The sequence below is a fragment of the Carassius gibelio genome, chromosome B19 (genome assembly GCF_023724105.1).
Source record: "Carassius gibelio isolate Cgi1373 ecotype wild population from Czech Republic chromosome B19, carGib1.2-hapl.c, whole genome shotgun sequence".
Taxonomy (NCBI): Eukaryota; Metazoa; Chordata; class Actinopteri; order Cypriniformes; family Cyprinidae; genus Carassius; species Carassius gibelio.
Window position 1 is genome coordinate 19082935 of NC_068414.1, and position 20195 is coordinate 19103129.

Genomic DNA, 20195 nt, shown 5'->3' on the forward strand with positions numbered 1-20195 from the left:
AGAGACTTGTCGCAACTAGCTGTTATTCTAAATATATTCCAAAAGATGGAAAGGTATATTGAAACTCAGATGGAGAGTGATATAAAATCCTGACTAAAAAATAAACTCTATAAGGTTTCTATAAGTTTCTTTAAGTTCCTTTGTTTTTATGACAGACAACTGAATAATGTCTATGCATGAAGTAAAAGATTTCACACGTTTTCAAACCTTTGAAATGGAAATATCTGTAAACAGCCTATTTGAAATTTATTAATGAGGGTAAAATACTTACTGCAGTCTTGTTTATGAACCCACTGGACAGCATTCACTCTTCCAGTATGTTTATTCAGCACCTCAACAATCCTTATTTCCTGACAATTAATAAACAAAATTTAGATGAGACAAACCTGTCACAATTTCACAGACATCTTATTTGACAGTTTATCAAACACTTAGTGAAATTAAATTTGGTTTGAGTTTACAGCTTGCACATCACTGCAAGAATCTGAACATATGTTACCGTTAACTGTATAATATACAACTGTGTAATTATGCCACAGAGCATCAGCGTCACCTCAACTAAACTATACAATCAGTACCTGTGGGTTATAGAGGGCAACTGAATTACATGTCCCAAATGCGATGAGACCCACTCTGCCCCAAGACACAACGTTAGGAGTGCACAACAATAGACATTACATGTGTCCATCACTATGGTCCATCACAGGCGCTGGCATCTTCAATGCAATGCTGCTGTGTGTTACAATCAAAACGAACCGGAAGAGTCTGAGTTATTTAAGATACGTTTCTCTAAAAATTCGTTTGCATTTATTATCAGGTAAAAAAAATAATAATCAAGACAAAGTTATGCAAAAAAAAAAAAACACCATGAGATACCAAAAATTAGTATAACCGGATGCTATTGTTTGTGTGACTTGATTTGTCTTCCGGCTTCAAACATCACTGTTTAGAAATGATCACGCTGTATCAGCCTCTGTAAAATTATTTATTTTTTAATTGGATTGCTGTGGTGGATGCTGACATGGAAGACAGTGAAAAGAAAGCCCCATCAGTAATCGATCGTTATTTCACCCGCTGGTTTAAAACTGGTAACGTTAGGTTAATATATTCTGAATATTATTGTCAACTCTGTTTTGCCTGCTCTTGTCAGTTGTTTTTACTGTAGCTCAATGTATGTTCAGATTAACGTCCCGAAGCGACTTCTATATACATACATACTTTTTAAAGATGTAAAGATTAATGGTTCTGTTGGTGTGAATGCTAATGTAGATCTGAAAGGAAAAGCCTGTGAGGATCACTGCATTCTGCAGCACTCCAACAGGTAAATGTGTTCTGTTCTCTCCACTGTGCAGTTCTGTACACTTTTACAAAGTTTATTTTTATTTAAAGCCCTTTTTCATATTTTATACACTTCATATTCAGATGATTTATGTATAGATTTTAATCTGTATGTAAATCTCAGATCCAAACTTTAATACTATAAATATATGATTAACTTACATATTTTAAACCACGATGGTCTGAACAACCATTTATATTTATTGTACGAATTTATTTTTAAACATTCTTCGGAAATTACGGCTGCTGCACAATCAACTGAATACATATTCTGAGATATAGATTGTAATAAAAAAAACGTGTTCAAAATGTCCATGATGCAGAGAATGTAAATATGTACACTTTTCTTTATTTTCTGAAAGTCCACAGGGTCATAAGTGTTCATAGTTGGAGAAACACCCCTCTAAACGTACCTTTGCTGTGAAAACCTAACTCTGTTTTCTTCTGATCAGGATATGCGTCATCACTCTTGCAGAGTCTCATCCTATCCTTCAGAATGGACGAAAAATCAAAAACATAAACTATCAGATCAGCGATGGATGCAGCCGTCTGAAGAACAAGGTGTCTGGAAAGTCAAAGCGAGTGAGTACCTTTTTCCATAATGACTTTAATACTGTAAACACACAACCAACACAGTAATGATTGTGATAATTACTGTCATTATCTGAATTCACGCTTTCTCTGAACATTATCAGTAAATATGATTTATTCTGCAGGGTGGTCAGTTCCTGACGGAGTTTGCACCACTGTGTAGAATAACGTGTACAGATGAACAGGAGTACACCATATTCAGGTCAGTTACACAGATAAACATCACAAAGCATTTCTATAACCTTAAAATGATGTCAGTTCAACTCCTATTTTCCCAGCTGTATCAGAGGACGTCTCCTAGAAGTGAATGAAGCCATTTTGAACAAGCCAGATCTGTTATTGGAAAAGGTTACCACTAATACTGCTTTAAAAAAAAATGCAATGGAAAATCTCTAAACTTTTGCAAATGTAAGATTTGTCTTCTTTTTTGCCACAGCCTTCCACAGAGGGATACATTGCAGTTATATTACCTAAATTCGAAGAGAGTAAGAGTGTCACTGAAAGTCTTCTGACCAGAGAACAATATGACGAGGTTCTGACTAAAAGAAACCAACAAGAAGAGCCTCGCTGAGATCAGCTTGCACTTTGAAATGGCTTTGAAGAAAAATTACTTCCAGCAGGTGGAAACGTCAGTGGCATCATGAATGTGTACCACTTACATTTCAAAAATCACCTTGAGAAAATTTGAAGGAATGAAGACTTGTCTGCTGAAACCAGAGAAGTCTTGGATTTCACTGGAGTGCATTTTGTAGGACCACTGTTCATGAGATACATAACAATGCCAGTGCAATGGATATTGTTAGTGTTTAGTTTATTGTTTCATTAAGAACTGGTTTAATTTGAGAAGTAAAGGACAGACACATTATTGCCCATCTCGTTACAATAAAACTGCTCCAGCCGTTACTTTTTGGATATATTCATTGTTTAAGTTAATTCTAAATAAAGGAACTGCTCTCTTCTGAGTGTATTCAACTGGCCCTTATAGGTTTGTTTTTATTCAGTCAATTTCTTTTACACAAACTAAGGTCAGTGCTCTCAAAACAATTGACAGCAATCTCAACATTTTGTCATTTCGCCAAATAGATTGTAGAGATAAAAACTGACATACATTTACAAAACCTCACTGACCTAAAGCTTGCATGCACAGACGGTGTATGTAAACTTGTATTTTCAATATAGTTGAATGTAATAACCAACAGAGAATTTCAATAGTTTTGATGTTAGTACGTGCTTTAAATAAATGTATTGATTGAAGATATGCATTTCATCACGAGTCTGTTTCAGTAGTCTGCTTGTATTGCCTTAGTTTGGAGGAATGTATATAACGGAATAACAAATGTTTAGTGCATAAATGAATCACTCAAACATAAATATTTAAGAAAAATAACATATATTTAGATTTTATTGTTTTCTGATTTCACAATCATTCAATGGTCCAACACTAATACAACTCGAGGTCATAGCTGCACAATCATCTCTTAAGCTTATGGTTAGACTGACTGAAGTTTAAATCGGAGGAACTTTTTTTTTCTCTTAGCAGAGTATCAACTAGAATTGGTGTGTGAATAGAAACCAAATTCTGAAGAGCCTTTTAATCTGTGCCGTACTAGAAATTTCAGTACAACAGCCCAAGCTGTTGATATATATACCATCTCTAACTTTTTTGGTTAATGTACCAAAGCTTGACTTAACATTGTTAGGACTAAAGTAAAAATACAAATCACAGTGACCTACAAGGCAGTCAATACTATTACAAAGCTGTCACTCCTACGAAAGTACATTTAAAGGGCCAGTTCGCCTGAAAATTAAAATTTACTTGCCCTTATGTCATTCCAAACCTGTATGATCATCATAAAAGATGATGTTTTGACATTTTGAGACTTCAAAATCACTTAATTTCGTGTTTTGCATGAAGACATACTGGTTTGGAATGACATGAGGGTAAAAAAAACGCTACCAATTTTCATTTTTAGGTGGACTATCCCTTTAAAAGGAACTGTATTTTTCATTGTCATCCTTCAGAAATGCTTCTTTGGAAAGTAACGTTCCCTGCTGTAAACACTCAACCTTTTTCATACTAAAGTCACTGAAACTGTGTCCTGTAGCCCTGTGTCGAAACCATTGTAGGAAGATGATTTAAACTGGATATATTTGGCATCAACTTGTACATGAGGCAGTTATGTTACATACAGTGTGCAGTTTTTTTTGCATCAAAACTTTTATCATGTACACCTCAATGTTGGCTAATAACGAGAAACGCAGCTGAACATTCGGTTAAAACCGGAGCATATTTACCAGCCATTACACTTGAAAGAGTCGCATGATGACTTGGAACACATGCAATTAATGAAGGGTTTTTTCTTCAGTGTTTTTTGGTTTCTGGAATGAGGCTGGTAATACTAACGCTATCATACACCACAAAGCGAATGGGCAGAAGCACAAAGAATGGCACGTCGTGGGCGAGTGCATTGCCATGCACTGTGTGCGTGAGAACAGGCAGAAGCGCCTTTGGTTTTCAGAACTATTTGCTCTCCAGGAATGTTAGATTGGCCATGTGCTGCTCCAGGGATTTGACTCCGAAGCCATTCAGAGTCTCCTCACTGACGGCCGTGCTCTGCTGTGTCTCCCTGCAGTGCTGAGGTGAAGCCAGACAGCTGCGTTCTGATTTACACTGGAATTAAAGGTAGAAGATACAGTTTAATACAAACATGCTCTAAGAGTGAAGGGGGACAATGTCTTGTATGTCTTGTATAAACAGGCTAAATACACATTGGAAAAGGAGATCAAAGTGGCAAAGAGGAATTATTCTGAAAAAATAAGGACTCAGTTCACTTCCAACGACTCCGCATCAGTGTGGAAAAGTCTAAAGAAGATCACCAATTACAAGACACCACCCCCCAGCACTGTAGAGAATCAACGACTGGCAGACGATCTGAACGAGTTTTACTGCAGGTTTGAAAGAACACCCATCACCTGCCCTGAACGCCTCCCCACACAACCATTCACACCCTTCACAACTCCTGCAACCAGCCCCGAATGCCTCTCCAAACTACCGTTCGCACCATTAACAGCTCCTGAAACCCATCCTGAACACCTCTCCAATCAAGCACTCTCACCATTCTCACCTCCTGCATCCCCCCTCTCCCCCACACCTGCAATTCAGATCAGCGAGGATGCGGTGCGCCAGGTCTTCCGGAAGCAGAAAAGGAAAAAAGCACCAGGCCCAGATTGTGTTACACCAGCCTGTCTGAAATCCTGTGCTGACCAGCTGGCCCCCATCTTCACACAGATCTTCAACAGATCGCTGGAGCTGTGCGAAGTCCCTTCATGCCTCAAACGTTCCACCATCATCCCCATCCCTAAGAAACCCAAAATTACAGGACTAAATGACTACAGGCCTGTGGCTCTAACGTCTGTAGTCATGAAGTCATTTGAAAAACTGGTGCTGGCCCACCTGAAGGACATCACTGGACCCTTGCTGGATCCTCTTCAGTTTGCCTACAGAGCAAACAGGTCTGTGGACGATGCAGTAAACATTGGACTGCATTATGTTCTGCAACACCTAGACAGACCGGGGACTTATGTGAGGATCCTGTTTGTGGACTTCAGCTCGGCCTTCAACACGATCATCCCAAACCTCCTCCTGCCCAAACTAAATCAGCTCTCCGTGCCCACCTCCGTCTGTCAGTGGATCAACAGCTTCCTGACAGACAGGCAGCAGCTAGTGAGGCTGGGAAAATACACATCCAGCACCCGTACAATCAGCACCGGAGCTCCCCAGGGCTGCGTTCTCTCCCCACTGCTCTTCTCCCTGTACACCAACGATTGCACATCTAAGGACCCCTCTGTCAAGCTCCTGAAGTTTGCAGATGACACCACACTCATCGGCCTCATTCAGGACGGTGACGAGTCTGCTTACAGACAGGAGGTAAAAGAGCTGGCTGTCTGGTGCAGTCTCAACAACCTGGAGCTTAACACGCTCAAAACAGTGGAGATGATCGTGGACTTCAGGAGAAACCCCCCTGCACTCCCCCCACTCACCATCATGAACAGCACTGTGACTGCAGTGGAGTCATTCAGGTTCCTGGGAACCACCATCTCTCAGGACCTGAAGTGGGACATTCACATTGACTCCATCGTAAAAAAGGCCCAGCAGAGGTTGTACTTTCTCCGCCAGCTGAGGAAGTTAAACCTGCCACAGGAGCTGCTGAAACAGTTCTACTCCACCATCATTGAATCCATCCTCTGCACTTCAGTAACTGTCTGGTTCAGCTCAGCTTCTAAATCTGTCCTCAGAAGACTACAGAGGGTAGTCCGGACTGCTGAGCGAATCATCGGTTCAACTCTCCCATCTATTCAAGAACTGTACTTATCCAGAGTGAGAAAAAGGGCTGTCAAAATCACTCTGGACCCCTCACATCCAGCACACTCCCTCTTTGAACTGTTGCCATCTGGTCGACGCTACAGAGCACTGAGCACTAGAACGACCAGACACAGGACCAGTTTCTTCCCTCAGGCAATCCATCTTATGAACAGCTGACAATAATGGCGAACACACTACACTTTATATTTATATACACACACACTTTATTTATCTAACACACATACTTAGTATACACTTAAATTTTGCACACAATATATATGTACATACATAACTTCACTTTGTAATATACCTGCCTACAATTGTCATTTGTATATTGTCATTCACTGTCTACATATTTGTATTTTTTATTCTTTTATTATGTGTTTTATGTTCTGTCGCTGTCATTCTGTTGTACTGCGGAGCTTCTGTCACGAAAACAAATTCCTCGTATGTGTAAACATACCTGGCAATAAAGCTCATTCTGATTCTGAGATTTGATTATACACATTGTTTTAATTGATAGAATGAAACATAAATCACACCAGAACATTAAATAACAAGTAAGGGTGCACAATAAATCATGTATTTAAAGCTTTTTAAATTGATTATTAACATTCAATATGTTTATGCTTGCTCATTTCCTCAGTTTTTAATTATCTTTGCTGTCATCTAACACTCTTTAAAGCTCATCTTTAATAACACAATTTAATCATCTAGAATTTTAATATCGGCGCATCCATGACATAAAAGCACAACACAGTTTCCTTACCAGCATGGAGATACTATTATTTTTATTTTACTTAATTTTTTGTTAATATTTTCAGTAGGTTTTATTTGTATATTTTCTGTTGTCATTTAAATTTTGGTTAAATTTGTAGGAATTTTGCTGTGCTTTTGTATTTTTACTTTTTCTTTTTTTTTATGTCTATATACTATTGCTGTCAAACGATTAATCATGATTAATTACATCCAGGATAAAAGTTTTTGTTTACATAATGTGTACTGTGTATATTATGTATATATAAATACACACAGATACAGTATATATTTTGAAAATATTTACATGTATATACATTTATATATTTATATTCTTATATTTTATTTTATATATATATATATTATTTTATATTTATATAATATATTTAATATATAAAAATAAACATTTTCTTAAATATATACATACATGTCTTTGAATTTGTACATAACAAATATACATAGTATACACACATACAATGTAAACAAAAACTTTTATTTTGTATGCAATTAATCGCGATTAATTTTAGCACTACTATATATTTTTTGGTCATTTCATTTCACTTTTAAATTTAAAGTAGTTATTGTAATATATTTTAATATAAGTTAAACAAGCTTTTTTATGGTTTTACTGCCCTGTCTACATTGACACATTGAAGGAGATTATTTTTTAAAAGGTAGAAGGAAAACTCTGTTTAAAAAATACCCATGTACGTGTGGACATGGCCTAAAGTTAAAAATAGTAACCCTGGTCATTATCACAATGCATTCCTTTACATGTAAATCTAAATTTTGTCCTAACCAACCACTAAATTAATCCATTTAAATACAGGCTGATACTGATAAGATGATAATTAGTGTCTCAATGGCAGATAGCCATTATAATGTAAAGGTTTAAACATGGATATTCATTTTGAGATTTGCTAATTTACATTTTCATGTGTCATCAAATATGCACTAAGGGCGTCCCGAGTTCGGATCCCGACCCGAGGACCTTTTCCGATCCCACCCCTCAATCTCTTTCCCCCTTATCTTCCTTTCAGCTCTGATCTGTCCTATCATAATAAAGGTGAAAATTTTATTTTTAAATGTCATACATTTATTATAATCTTTTTTTTGATTCAGCGAGTGTTAGATGACAAGCATGAATGTAATCTAAATCTAAAAAAATAGATGATGAGCAAACACAATATACATTATACAATTAAATATACATTATCAACCAATTAAGACGTAAATCCAGATGTTCATGTTGTTGCCTACCTTTCTGATGAGCTTATTACAGATGGGCAGTAAATAGACCACCACTGTCAAGATGCCTTTGGTATTCTGTATGGATGAGTCGACCTGAACGAGACAAGAATAACAGATGGATCATTAGCTGACTAAACTTCCCAAAATATAGTTCTGCTAACAAGCACACCATGTACGCCCACATTTCAGTCAAGCTATCATTTTGCAGCGACAACAATCTATACATTTCCGACAGGTGATTTGTGAACCAGACTGGTTCACATATAATTGGTTTTTGGGAAATAATATGCTTGGAAACCATGTGAGGGCTCCTGAAGACATGCTGGGAGATCCTGATTGAGCTTGGTTTTTTGGTTCCACAGCACGACGCAAACACAGCCTCTATAAACCTATTAAAACCTGCCTCCGGCTGTGACCTTTACTTTATCAAAACAGAAGGATGACCCTGGACAGCATGCCATTTTATCAGGTTAAATGGAGTCCGGAAATAGAGTAAGGTCAGTGTCTTTGCAGGAGAAACAGATTTATTATCAAATCACATGTGGCAGTGACCTGTGACTTTAAACTTTAGTTTATATTGTTCTCTTTAAATCTCTAAATTAAGATGAATCGATACAATTTGAATCCTCAGATTCTAAATTATGAATTGAAGTGCATTAATGGATTAAACTGTCAAGTCAAACAAACAAAAACCCTACTCATGTCTGCTCCATTCACTTATGTACAAGAACAGTCTGTACTGTTTATACTCGCTTACCTTCTGAAAGATGGCGCTCTTGCCCTGAACCGGAGTCTTGGCACAGACCTGCAGCTGTTGACATGCGGCTGACAGCTTCTCGGTCTCAGATAAAATAAGGATTCTGTCTTCATCCAGCAGCTATAACACAGACATGATACGTGGCCTTAACATTTGAGAAGCGAGGAATCTAAACAAACTTCAACACAACAGCTCTTTTGCATAAAGACTCATTTTCTACATTAGAAATCATTTTTTTAATGATGTTCTTTAAAAATGCAAAGTATGAACATGACAGACGGAACGGGACAATTAAATCAGCACATTTGAATGATTTCCGAAGGATCATGTGACACTAAAGACTGGAGGAGTAATGAGGCTGAAAATTTAGCTTTGCCATCAAAGGAATAAATTACATTTTAAAATACATTCAAGCCATATATATATATGGCTTGTTGTTTTGTATGCATACATCATTGCTTTACTTTCCACAATCCTCTCAGGACTTACGGCAAGGACAAATGTAAGAATCTAATAAAATACTTTCACCCAAAACTGCATTAAAGGTTTGCCAAAGTGAGGTAATTGCTGAATTTGAACTGATGGATGAATAAGTAGATGTAAGCAATTTGTATTATCCATACTCTGCTTGCAGCTGGGGAAATGCATTTTGGGTCAGGCATGTTTGAGATTATTAATCAAACCGTGCAGTGCACCATAAGTGTCAGGCTCTGTGATTATGGATGAGTGGCCCCTGTCGGCCCCAGCCAGAGCAGGGTTAACTATCACTGATAGCCACGTCTCTGTGGTCCCAAGGAAATGGATGGCAGTCATTACAGTCTTTATTTACAGGCATCTAATGAAACTGTGGTACATAAGAGCCTGGTGGGCACGCGGGTGTGTTACCTGTGTGGAGAGAGAGTGGAGGATGTGGCACAGCTGGAGACCTTGGTCTGACAACACCTGGAAAATAAATCCATACTGTGAGGCTACACTCTATATCAGAGTAGATGTTACACAACTTGAACAAAGGTGCATCAAGATTTTTTTTACATTACAGTAAAATAAACCTAAATAAATTAAAAGTGCAAATATACATGTAGGCCTAGATTTGTTTTTCCTGGACATGTCCTGGCTGGGATTTCTAAATTGCCTAAAAAAAAGAAATGTTTGACTCTGTTTTCATACTTGCTGAAGGATACGACTTACAGACTGACAAATGGCGTGTGTATATATTGTATGGAATAAACCAATTGGGGCGTGTGGGAAAGTTTGATTTACAGTGAACAGTTAAAAGCAATGCAAATACAAGTTCACAAAATATGGAAAACAAAACTGCAAAAACAAAACCAATACCCAGACTTTTCAGGCAATTTTAAATCCCCACCAGGACATGTTTAGGACAAGTGGACGTATGGCCACCATAATGTACAATGACACAAGATAAAGACTCAGGTCAGGTCACACTTTCAGTGGCCTAGAAGAAGTTTATTCTACATACAGGTCTGTTCACACCAAGAACAATAATGTTTTGTTGTCTGCCGCTCCTTCTGATTGGCTGTCAATGCTTTCCAATTCATCAGCTGGAAAACTGATATGAAAGTGATTCCAATGCTATTGCTTTTCTGTGTTATTAGCATTATAGAACGTTCCTATTTTTATAGAATTAGAATGATTATTAAAGCATTATATTTGCAATATTTTCAATATTGTAAAAATTTTCTAAATTATTGTAATTACCAGAGGAGTTCAAAACCTCAGAATGTTTTTGTTACTTTGGCAATGCTCATAATGTCAAAACTGATCCATGGAGAAAAATTATTAAAAATAATAATAACATGGAAAACAAAATCGTTATATTAAATCACCTGTATTTGCTCTCGCACAGTCTTAAATAAATCAAATCAGGTAACAATGGCATAAACAGAAATTTGTAACAAATGAAGTAACATATGGTCACTGCCTTTTGGTTATTTTGACATGAAGTCACAGCGATCAATTGAGATAACATGGAGACTTAGTTCTTTAAAATTATGGGTTTCCAAGTTGTAATTGTGTGTTTGACATGAACTGTTTACTAGTAGGAAACTCATAATTATGAGAATTGCAACATGACATTAATGCAGCGAAGACTATAAAACAAGGTACACAGACATAAGTTCCCAGTGCTGTTCTGCTGTGATGTTGATGTTAAGCTCGCTCTGTCAGATAAGAGGTTGTGTTTAGATGGAAGCCAGTGTGCCCTACTAATAGAACGACACACTGCTTAATCAGCATTTCCTCTCCATTCACAGACACATCCTGCTCTGGATCACTGTATCTCACAGACAAATGACAGCTGGCCTTTTTAATAATATATTGATCCATCTTTTCCAGGGGATGCATTGCTCTTAATGGCACCTTGAAGAGATTCAATTAAAAAACCTATGAGAGAGAATGAATGCTGGCGTACCTCAGCTTGGTGGAATAGATCCAAAGTTGTCTTCAGTAGTCCTTCCCCCCTTAATCACAGAGTGCAAAACAGCAGAGAGTTAATGAAACATCCTTAGAAGATCCATAAAACCGATTGTGTAGGTTGACAGAAAGTGCAGATTAACAACAACAACATGGTTTTGTCTTCTGAACAGACATTTTTCAAAAAGCTTTAACTTTTCAGTACGCTGTATTTCATTTCCTGTGTAATATAACACTGCTCAAACCAATCTGATAATCTGAGAAATGGACTATGAAGTCTCTGAAAAGGTTTCCAGTGGGTTACCTGGTGAAGAGGTACATGGAATACGCCATGCTGGATATGATCTGACACAGCCGAACCATCTCGTGGTCCTGCTCGTCCCAGCGCTCCACCTCTGAGTCCACATCTGAGGTCAGGAGACACACTTCCAGCCCAAGCTTGGCAATGCTGGTTTGCTCCTGAATAGATCAACATTTGAAGACCCTTCAGATCATGGTCACAAGGATACTTCCAAGCAGAACTAAATACTGGCAAATTACACTTTTTTTGTTTATTTAAATGTATATAGCAGAAGCTACGGTAACTGAGAATTTTCCATTGCTTACAGAATTTTTAATTATAAAAAAAATAATATATCTGGTTTATTGCATTTTCAAACTTTAAAAACATTCCCACACTAAGAGATTAAACTATTTAACATTTTCTCAGTATTTTGAAATTTACTAAAATGTTATTACTAGATGAACAACTAAAACTTTAAACCATGCCAAGGAAACTAAAATAAAGTAGAAGTATAAAAAAAATTATAAAACTAAAACTGCAATAAAATACATTAAGTATTTTAAAAAGTTGTATTAGTTTTGATCAAACTGATAATTTGATTTAATTCTGATTTAATTTAATTTAAACTGATAAAAATTGGACAACTGGATATATCAAAAGCTAAATTAAAATATAAATAAATGCTATAGTATATAAATAGTAGTAAAACAACACAGCGCATCATTTGGCCAAGACTAAAAGTATTCTAAAAGTTATAGATGCAATGATTTGAGGTTTAGACAGTTTCTAATGAATTTTTGCGACCGAATTAATACAGAAAGGTAAACAAATCAGTTTCATCACACTTAGGCTTATCAGTTGTTCATTTTAGTTACCGTATTTTTCGGACTATAAGTCTCACCTGAGTATAAGTCGCATCAGTCCAAAAATACGTCATGATGTGGAAAAAAACATAAGTCGCACTGGACTATAAGTCACATTTATTTAGAACCAGGAACCAAGAGAAAACATTACCGTCTACAGCCGCAAGAGGGCGCTCTATGCTGCACTGTTGTAGACTACAGGAGCACGGAGCAGCATAGAGCGCCCTCTTGTGGCTGTAGACGGTAACGTTTTCTCTTGGTTCCTGTCTCTTAGTTCATTTCTCTTGGTTTGTGTCAAATTAATTTTAAAACTTAATTAATTTCAATTGTAATGTTTTGTAAAGTTCAGGTCATAACCTGAAAATTTGTATTTTTTAGTAATATTGTAATCTATATTTGGAAAAGGAATGGCAAAAGTCTATATAATTTTCTGGACAAAAATAAAGAAATAAGGTCAAGAATAGAGCATGATGGAAAATGTTCAACCCAGTCTTTTCCAGCTGACGATCATTACTTCAACTTTTTCGTTCATACATTATGTTTTATTAGGAGGAATTGTACCTCAGCGTCAAGTTTGGCAGCCTTGACCGTCTTCAGGTGTTTCTATAAAATAGATGAATCAGTAAATAATAAAGGACATGATATGGAAAGAGAAATCTGTGATGAAATCATAACTGCTGCTTGTGAGACTTACCCCTGGTCTGGGTAGAGACAGATATGTTTTCTTATCACCTAAAATGAGGAAGACATCTTAAGTCTTAAAACCAAATCTATATACAAAACACTATAAAACATAAAACCTTGTTCAAATACATGTCTAGCCTGAATATGGCTGTGTATAATGATTGTGGATGAACAGACACAAAGGCAGGATCTTGGGGGATGACAGTTTGTTTTGGGAAATATCTCGGTTGGCTCTGATGATGACTGGGAGCCTCTCATCTGGAACAAAAACATCTCCCCAGGCACCGGGTTTCTGGCGCGTTACTGATGCCTTCCTTCAGAATCTGACAAATATCGTTGCCACATAAAGCTCTTTATGCGCTGCCGTGAGAAAACCAGAGTTTCACTCGGAAGAGCTGCCATCCTTGAGCGCAATGTCCAAATACAGATGAGTGAAAGGACTTTCACAGACCTGTAATCTCTGCAGCAATGCGCTCTTAACCTTGCCTACAGAGATTTATCCAGCCTCTATTCAAGTACCAAAGCCGCACATCTTTAGCGGCTAGAAAAGATAGCAATCTGGCCACAAGGAAAAAGACCTTTAAAAACGGTTATCGCTGCCCTGTCCATAGGCATGAACAAATACATTTTGTGCACCTGAAAATAACTGCTACTAATGCATTTAAAGCACCCATGAATCCCAGATAACAATATTGTGGTAAGTACTTTGGTAAATGCATATCATAATTCATATCTTGTTCTGGAAAAAATTAGCTGTTTGTAGTCCTAAAAGTCAGCCAGCAAATTGTTAACAAGACTGAACGGCTTGATTAACGCACCTCTGCGGCCCTCGAACACATCGTTGATCTCCTTCAGCAGGATGGCCATGTCACACAGCTGGGACTCCCAGGCCTCGCAAAACACATCCAGGTTTTCTTTGGCAATCTTGCTGGTGGGATGCAGAGCAAGGGTCTGTGCTGCTGAGATGATCTGCCATCATAGCAATAAATGACATTTAAAAAAATGATCAAATACAAAAAAAAAAACCACGTATTTTATTACATGATTATTCATTTATTACTTTTTTACTTTATTTATGTTTAAATAAATGCAGCCATGATAAGCATAAAAGACTTCTTTCAAAAACATTAAAATATATATATAAAACCTTTTCTGGGTGCATAGGTAAGAAAAACTGTCTGAAGTAATTGCTGCCGAAAATTCAGTATTGCTCTCAAAGGAATCAATTATATTTCAAAATATATTCAAACAGAAAACAGTACTTATAATTCACAATATTACTGTTTTGCTGTATTTCTGATTAAATAAACCCAGCCTTGGTGAGCATGAGAGATTTCTTTCAAAAACCTCAGTGTCCTGTCATTTTTGATGCGACTGCATAATTCGACTCCTGTGCAACATCTGAATATCAATATTCATCGTTGGTTTCTTTCCAGTGTCCCACAGCATAAATGCACAATCTAACTCTGTCGGCAACTGCATAATTATGATTTACAGCTTACTGGGAGAAGGTTTCAAAAAACAAACACTGCGAAGCAGAGCTCGTCTCCGCTGAGGGTGTGGATCCAGCTGGTAATTACCTGTGGCTTTTGGAATTACTGATAAAGCAACTCATTATCATGCACCCCTGAAGCTGCCGCTCACCCGCTGTGCCCTTATTGGCTGCCTGATCTTTAGGCCTCATCATTATTGGTTGGTGAGGTGAGGTTGCCCTCTCTAAGAACACTCATTCCTGCATGCAATCAGATATGCTAATGAAGCGTGCTGAAGAAATGCACTGCAAATATACTCAGTTAAATATTACATTCTGCATATTGGCCCAATCTTACCTTTTCTTTTTCATGTCATACTGTTTGTTTTGAAAAAGAAAACAAGCAAGAACCGCAAAGATGATTTTGATGCATGAATTGTGTTTTTTTTTCATCCAGCTGAAAATGCATTTTAATTGCAATGTCTTGCTACTTTATGCCTATGTGTGTAAGTGTGTTTGCCTCTGCTGTTCTTTTCTGTAATCAGAGCTGCAAAGTCAACAACAACAGTGTAAAATATGTCAAATAAGCATTGGTGATTTCAAAAAAATAAGCCCTAACTCTTCCGTCCTTTTATATTGCGTAAGTCTCTGAAAGCATTGAAAAAAAGCTCTCCGTTTGCTAAGATCAGACTTCTACTTTACAAGCAGACAACCTCTCTGTTTACCTGAGGTCCAATGACACGGAAAGTTTCCTCAGCGTGAATACAGGTGATCTCCAGCGGCTTGGTCCCCGAAATGTGGCAGAGCAAACGACAAGTCTGAAACAGAATAAAATGGCACTACACTAAAGTTCACCCTATAGTGAAATTCAAAAACTTTAGTAGATTATACAGCAAAGCTATTGTTAAATGCACTGCAATGCACCAATCTGTACTGAATGCACATATCATAATAAATATAAGCAAATATAATCATATGTTCTCTAATCAAATCTGCTCACCTCCACCAGTTGCTCTTTGTGTTCGGTCAGTGTGCCAGCATAATCAGCCACGGCCTCCAGGTTCCCATCCCCACCGGAGGCCTTCAGGGCCTGCAGCACCAGATGATCTGAATGCAGCTTCAGCAGCTCAGTGGCCCTTCCCACCGCCACCCTATGAAGCTGAACCAAAGATAACAGTCCAATTATCTGAACTGAGCAGTGTTTCCTAAAAATTCCCTAAGTGTTAGTCTTCATTACATGAAAAACAATATTGTTTTAGCAACATACTACAGTGTTTTCATTTATTATGAGCAATATGAATTATATGAAGACACCTTTTTCAACTAAAAATAGAAAGCTTTTTTAATGCGTTTTGGTCATTAATTTAAATGACAGTTGCAATTTGTTTAACTGTTTGCATCTGGACACTGTTTTTTTTTTTTTTTGTATTGCTTTAGAATACGGTCTAGTATTCTTTTATTCTGTAATGTCTGTCAACAAATATTTTTGTATATAATCTATGTTACAGTATTGTTAAGTTGCAATGAAAATGCAATTGTATGGATTTAAGTTTCACAAAGCAGTTACTTCCAGACTTTTACCTTGCAAGGAATTATTTTATAAGCATTTATACGCGAATCAGATTACAGTAAGCCAATATGTTTTTATATGTTCAGACGATGCAATGGAAAGATATGCTGTCATCTTAAACGCAAATTCACTAATGAAGCTAATATGTTATGGCACTGTAAATTCAACATAACTGATACAGGGAACACTGGGATGGATGATATTGAAGAAAGATTGTGATTTGTTTTAGATGCTGTGGCTCGTGGGATTCAATCCCTGTGTGTAGCCTGTCACAAGAATCTCACCTCTCGCCTGAGATCACTGACACTCTGACAAGTCTTCAAAATAGAGAGCTCCATCTCGTCCGTGGCCTCTTTGGCTTTAAGGAATTGCTGCTGGAGGGTAAACGAAACAGAAACAAAGATAGAAAGGGAATTTAACGCACTGCAAACAGGATGATTTTCAACCAGTTGTTCATGCACCATCCATGCTGAAGAGCCGTCAAGTTTCAACACGAGTGTCAGTGGCCCAAGCAACCTGAAAGATGGACTTTGTTAGACATGAAAGTCTTTATCTGCAGCTTTCTCAAAAGGAGGACAGGCAGACAGGTGGGTGGAATAGCTTTCAGACGGGATTACGGCGGGGTGTCAACACAAACACACCACAGAAGCCGTGTGAACGTTTGAAACGCTCTCATCTTCCAAGACGTCACACTGGGACTTAAACAGTCATTGCACTTCAGTGAACACATTCCAAATGTTTCTGTCACTGAAATGGTGGACAGGTAAAGTGGGGAACAACCCAGATATTACCATGTGAAAACAACGCTCAAAACTCTAAATAAGTTTTGGCTGAGGACAGCAGAGACGTATACAGAGTCGTAAACATTCAAGGACTCGTAGAAAGAAGAAATGCAGTGCTTGAGGGAAGAAAATTAACGCCCATGGTCTGTACATTGACAGTCGCACTTAAAAATGTCAAGAGGTTGTTTAAATGGATATTTCAAACCCGATCGTCTGGTTTTATGGTGTCCATGAGTGATAGTACACAGGTTCTTTTCATTTGGATCAAAGTCATGTTACAAAGGTGCCGGGTTGATGCATCGAGTGCTCTTGAGGATGAACAAATCACTAGATTTGAAGTTTGTAACAAGCTAGTATTCTACAAGCAGTCTACAAGTGTTGTTTATTATTTTTTGGAGAACAGGAATTATGATTATAATGTCTATCATTTGAAAAGACTGTTTCAAATTTCCACAGTAAACTATTATTTTGGTCCTTCCCTAAATAGCATGTAAGACTAAACAAATTGTCACTTTAGATGTTGGTCTCTTCCTGTCTTAAGTGGGCGATTCTTGGGCAGAGTCAGCTGCAGCGAGGACCACACATCAAACATCTGGCCTTATGAGACAAGCAAGCATTACGTCCTCAAAAACTACACATGAGAAAACAATCAAATGTATCAAAATACAACAAATAATTATAAAGAAATCTGGGATCTAACAATCTGTAATTTCTTTTTATATATATATATATGTATATATATAAAGAAAACACCACCAATGACACTGCCTCAAGTAGATAAAGATTCAAAGGTGTTCTGTTCTACTGGAGTGTTAAATGTAATCATATATATCCATACACTACTGTTCAAAACTTTGGGATCAGCTATTTTTATTTTCTTTTTTTTTTTTTAGCAAAAGCGAAGTGAAATCTCTTATAGAAGATTTATATTTCAAATAAATGCGGTTTTCTGTTCTATAACTTTCTATTCATGACATACTCACAAAAATATTAAGCATCACAAATGCACATTTGAATGTATTATATTATCTGCATTCTCTGACAGTTCTCTAGATACTGCATTGACCTTTAAAATTCCAGATTATCAAGTGTCTAAAACATTTTAAAAGGTCCCATACATTCCCATGACCTTTTTAATTTTTCAGCTTTTAGTTTTGATTACTGAAATTTAAAAAAATCTTTTGAATTCAGACTTATTCCACTATGTATCATTCAACTCAAAAACCTGGTTGCTAATCAGACTGTGGCTTTTTACTACATAAGTGCATTTTTTAACATACAAAATAGATCAGCGAATAACTAGCAACTCTTCTATTAAATGAAATTCCAGGAGTTTTCCTTGACTTTAAAGATTTCATTTATGTCCATGACTTTCCTAGGCCAGGAAGAGAATCATTTTAAATTCTTTAGTATTTAGGTTTTTCCTGATAGTAGGAACCCTGCATTTCATACATATTAGGCTACTATTCATATTCGCCATGTGTTCTTGTGAGATAATAGTACTAGTAATGCTGAGGTCAGGGTTTTAAATCCCAGGAAACACATTTAAAGCACCGGAAGTCACTTCTGACAAATGCCTAAGAATTAAAAAAGGTGACATTTTCCTATATATGTAAAGTGAAAAAAAGAAGTATTAAAAAAAATGCTGTGACTCAATCGTTTTCCTTGAACAGGGTTTTTCTTTCTCAAGCCATTCAATGTATAGCAATGAATACCATGTCAGTTTATATCAACCTTCAAATTAATGCTCCTATTAAAACATTAGAGAGTGCATACATATTTTTTCATGGATTTTCTTTCTTTGTGACTTTCTCTTTACCTTCATCCCTCTAAATACACCAGAAGCTTTGGAGTCAACTCATGTACCAAATCATGTATCAATAAAGGTTGTCTGAAAAGTATGCTGCTGCACAATAAAAGAAATCATGGCAAAATGACAGCAAATGAATAGCTTATTCAAGAAACCAAAGGCAGGAAGCAGGAAGGAATAAACATCTATATATCTGCACTGTAAGTTGTATGAGGCACAGCGAAGGTGTGAGGTTCATGGACAGTTACTCCACCGGAGGAGAGACATGCAGAACATCCTTCAACAACACACTGTACGACAAAGACATGAAGGACAGGTGCACATGCCACGTGAAATGTTTGTGTGAATAAGAGAGCAAGTTAAGGACACAAAGTCAGTGTCGTACAGCTATACTGTGATGCAGTGTGGCGTTTTCCTCCTGCTGTTAAAATCAAGCTTGACTCAAGTCATACTGTGAATGATTGGTCGGTGCAGTCCCTAATGTGTGTATGTGTCCCACTTACCGCATGTCTCCATGTGTTGATGAGCTGTTTGGTCTCCTGACGTGTGATCTGGCAGAGCTGTATGATTGTCTCTCTCTGCTCATGGCGTGTGTAGGCAGAGTCTGTAAAGTCTTCGGTTTTCTCCACCAGAGCTTCCAGCTGAGCCGCCACAGCCTCACAGGACACACAGAACAGAGAGTCTCTCAGACCCTCCACTTTCACCTGAAACACGCACACAAGCATCCGGTCAGAAACTGATGCATGATGTACCAGTTATTGGCTAATGTCTGCGTTTCAGTTGTTTTTCAACCCATCCATAACTTTAAAATAATTATCACTATTTTGTAGGGCTCTTTAATGGGTGAAGTGTGTAATCTCAGTAGCACCAGAAATCATTTGTATTCAGAAGTATCTGGTTGGTAAGATTTAGTAATGCTTTCAAGAAAAGTCTCTCACACTTACCAATGCAGCATTTATCTGATATAAATATACGGTGACATTTTTAAGTATTATTACAATTTCAAGAAACTGGTTTCCATTGTAATATATTTAACATTTTTATAATCGATTAATCGCGATTAATCGCGATTAATCATTTCGCAGCCCTACTATGTAATTCATTCTTTTATGATTATCAATGTTGAAAACAGTTTTGTCTTAATATTTTTGTGGAAACATAAATATTTTTTTAGGATTCTTTGATGAACAGAAAGTTAAAAAGAACAGTATTTATTTGAAATTGAAATCTTTTGTAAAATTAA

The 20195-nt window shown here is 37.1% G+C and overlaps 2 protein-coding genes across 3 annotated transcripts in view; one reads left to right on the top strand and one right to left on the bottom strand.

Annotated features, from left to right (window-relative positions):
• The first annotated feature begins 924 nt into the window (after window positions 1–924).
• LOC127979334 (protein Abitram) lies at window positions 925–3053 on the top strand. The gene is made up of 6 exons (XM_052584706.1): window positions 925–1088; window positions 1270–1321; window positions 1791–1920; window positions 2055–2131; window positions 2208–2277; window positions 2366–3053. Exons 1-6 carry the CDS (start codon window positions 1022–1024, stop codon window positions 2498–2500), a joined length of 531 nt encoding a protein of 176 aa, XP_052440666.1. The 5' UTR covers window positions 925–1021; the 3' UTR covers window positions 2501–3053.
• Window positions 3054–3302: 249 nt separating this feature from the next.
• Window positions 3303–20195, bottom strand: part of LOC127979333 (alpha-catulin) — a 55847-nt gene continuing 38954 nt past the window's right edge. Inside the window, exons 7-19 of one of the 2 annotated variants that reach the window (XM_052584705.1) lie at window positions 19456–19656; window positions 16645–16731; window positions 15791–15949; window positions 15516–15608; window positions 14138–14288; window positions 13330–13367; window positions 13197–13238; window positions 11794–11948; window positions 11488–11536; window positions 9942–9998; window positions 9057–9176; window positions 8309–8392; window positions 3303–4600 (exon numbers count right to left, since the gene is read on the bottom strand). In XM_052584705.1, coding sequence (XP_052440665.1) covers window positions 4451–4600; window positions 8309–8392; window positions 9057–9176; window positions 9942–9998; window positions 11488–11536; window positions 11794–11948; window positions 13197–13238; window positions 13330–13367; window positions 14138–14288; window positions 15516–15608; window positions 15791–15949; window positions 16645–16731; window positions 19456–19656 — 1386 coding nt within the window. In that variant the 3' untranslated portion in view covers window positions 3303–4450. Of the gene's footprint in view, window positions 4601–8308; window positions 8393–9056; window positions 9177–9941; window positions 9999–11487; window positions 11537–11793; window positions 11949–13196; window positions 13239–13329; window positions 13368–14137; window positions 14289–15515; window positions 15609–15790; window positions 15950–16644; window positions 16735–19455; window positions 19657–20195 lie in introns of both variants that reach the window. The other variant, XM_052584704.1, reaches the window with a different exon arrangement.

What these genes read in the sequence shown, in the direction of transcription:
- LOC127979334 (XM_052584706.1), top strand. Translation starts at nt 1,022, where the DNA reads ATGGAAGACAGTGAAAAGAAAGCCCCATCAGTAATCGATCGTTATTTC. An exon ending in TGTCTGGAAAGTCAAAGCGA is followed by an intron (nt 1,921 to 2,054) that starts GTGAGTACCTTT and finishes TTTATTCTGCAG; the next exon opens with GGTGGTCAGTTCCTGACGGA. An exon ending in CAGATCTGTTATTGGAAAAG is followed by an intron (nt 2,278 to 2,365) that starts GTTACCACTAAT and finishes TTTTTGCCACAG; the next exon opens with CCTTCCACAGAGGGATACAT.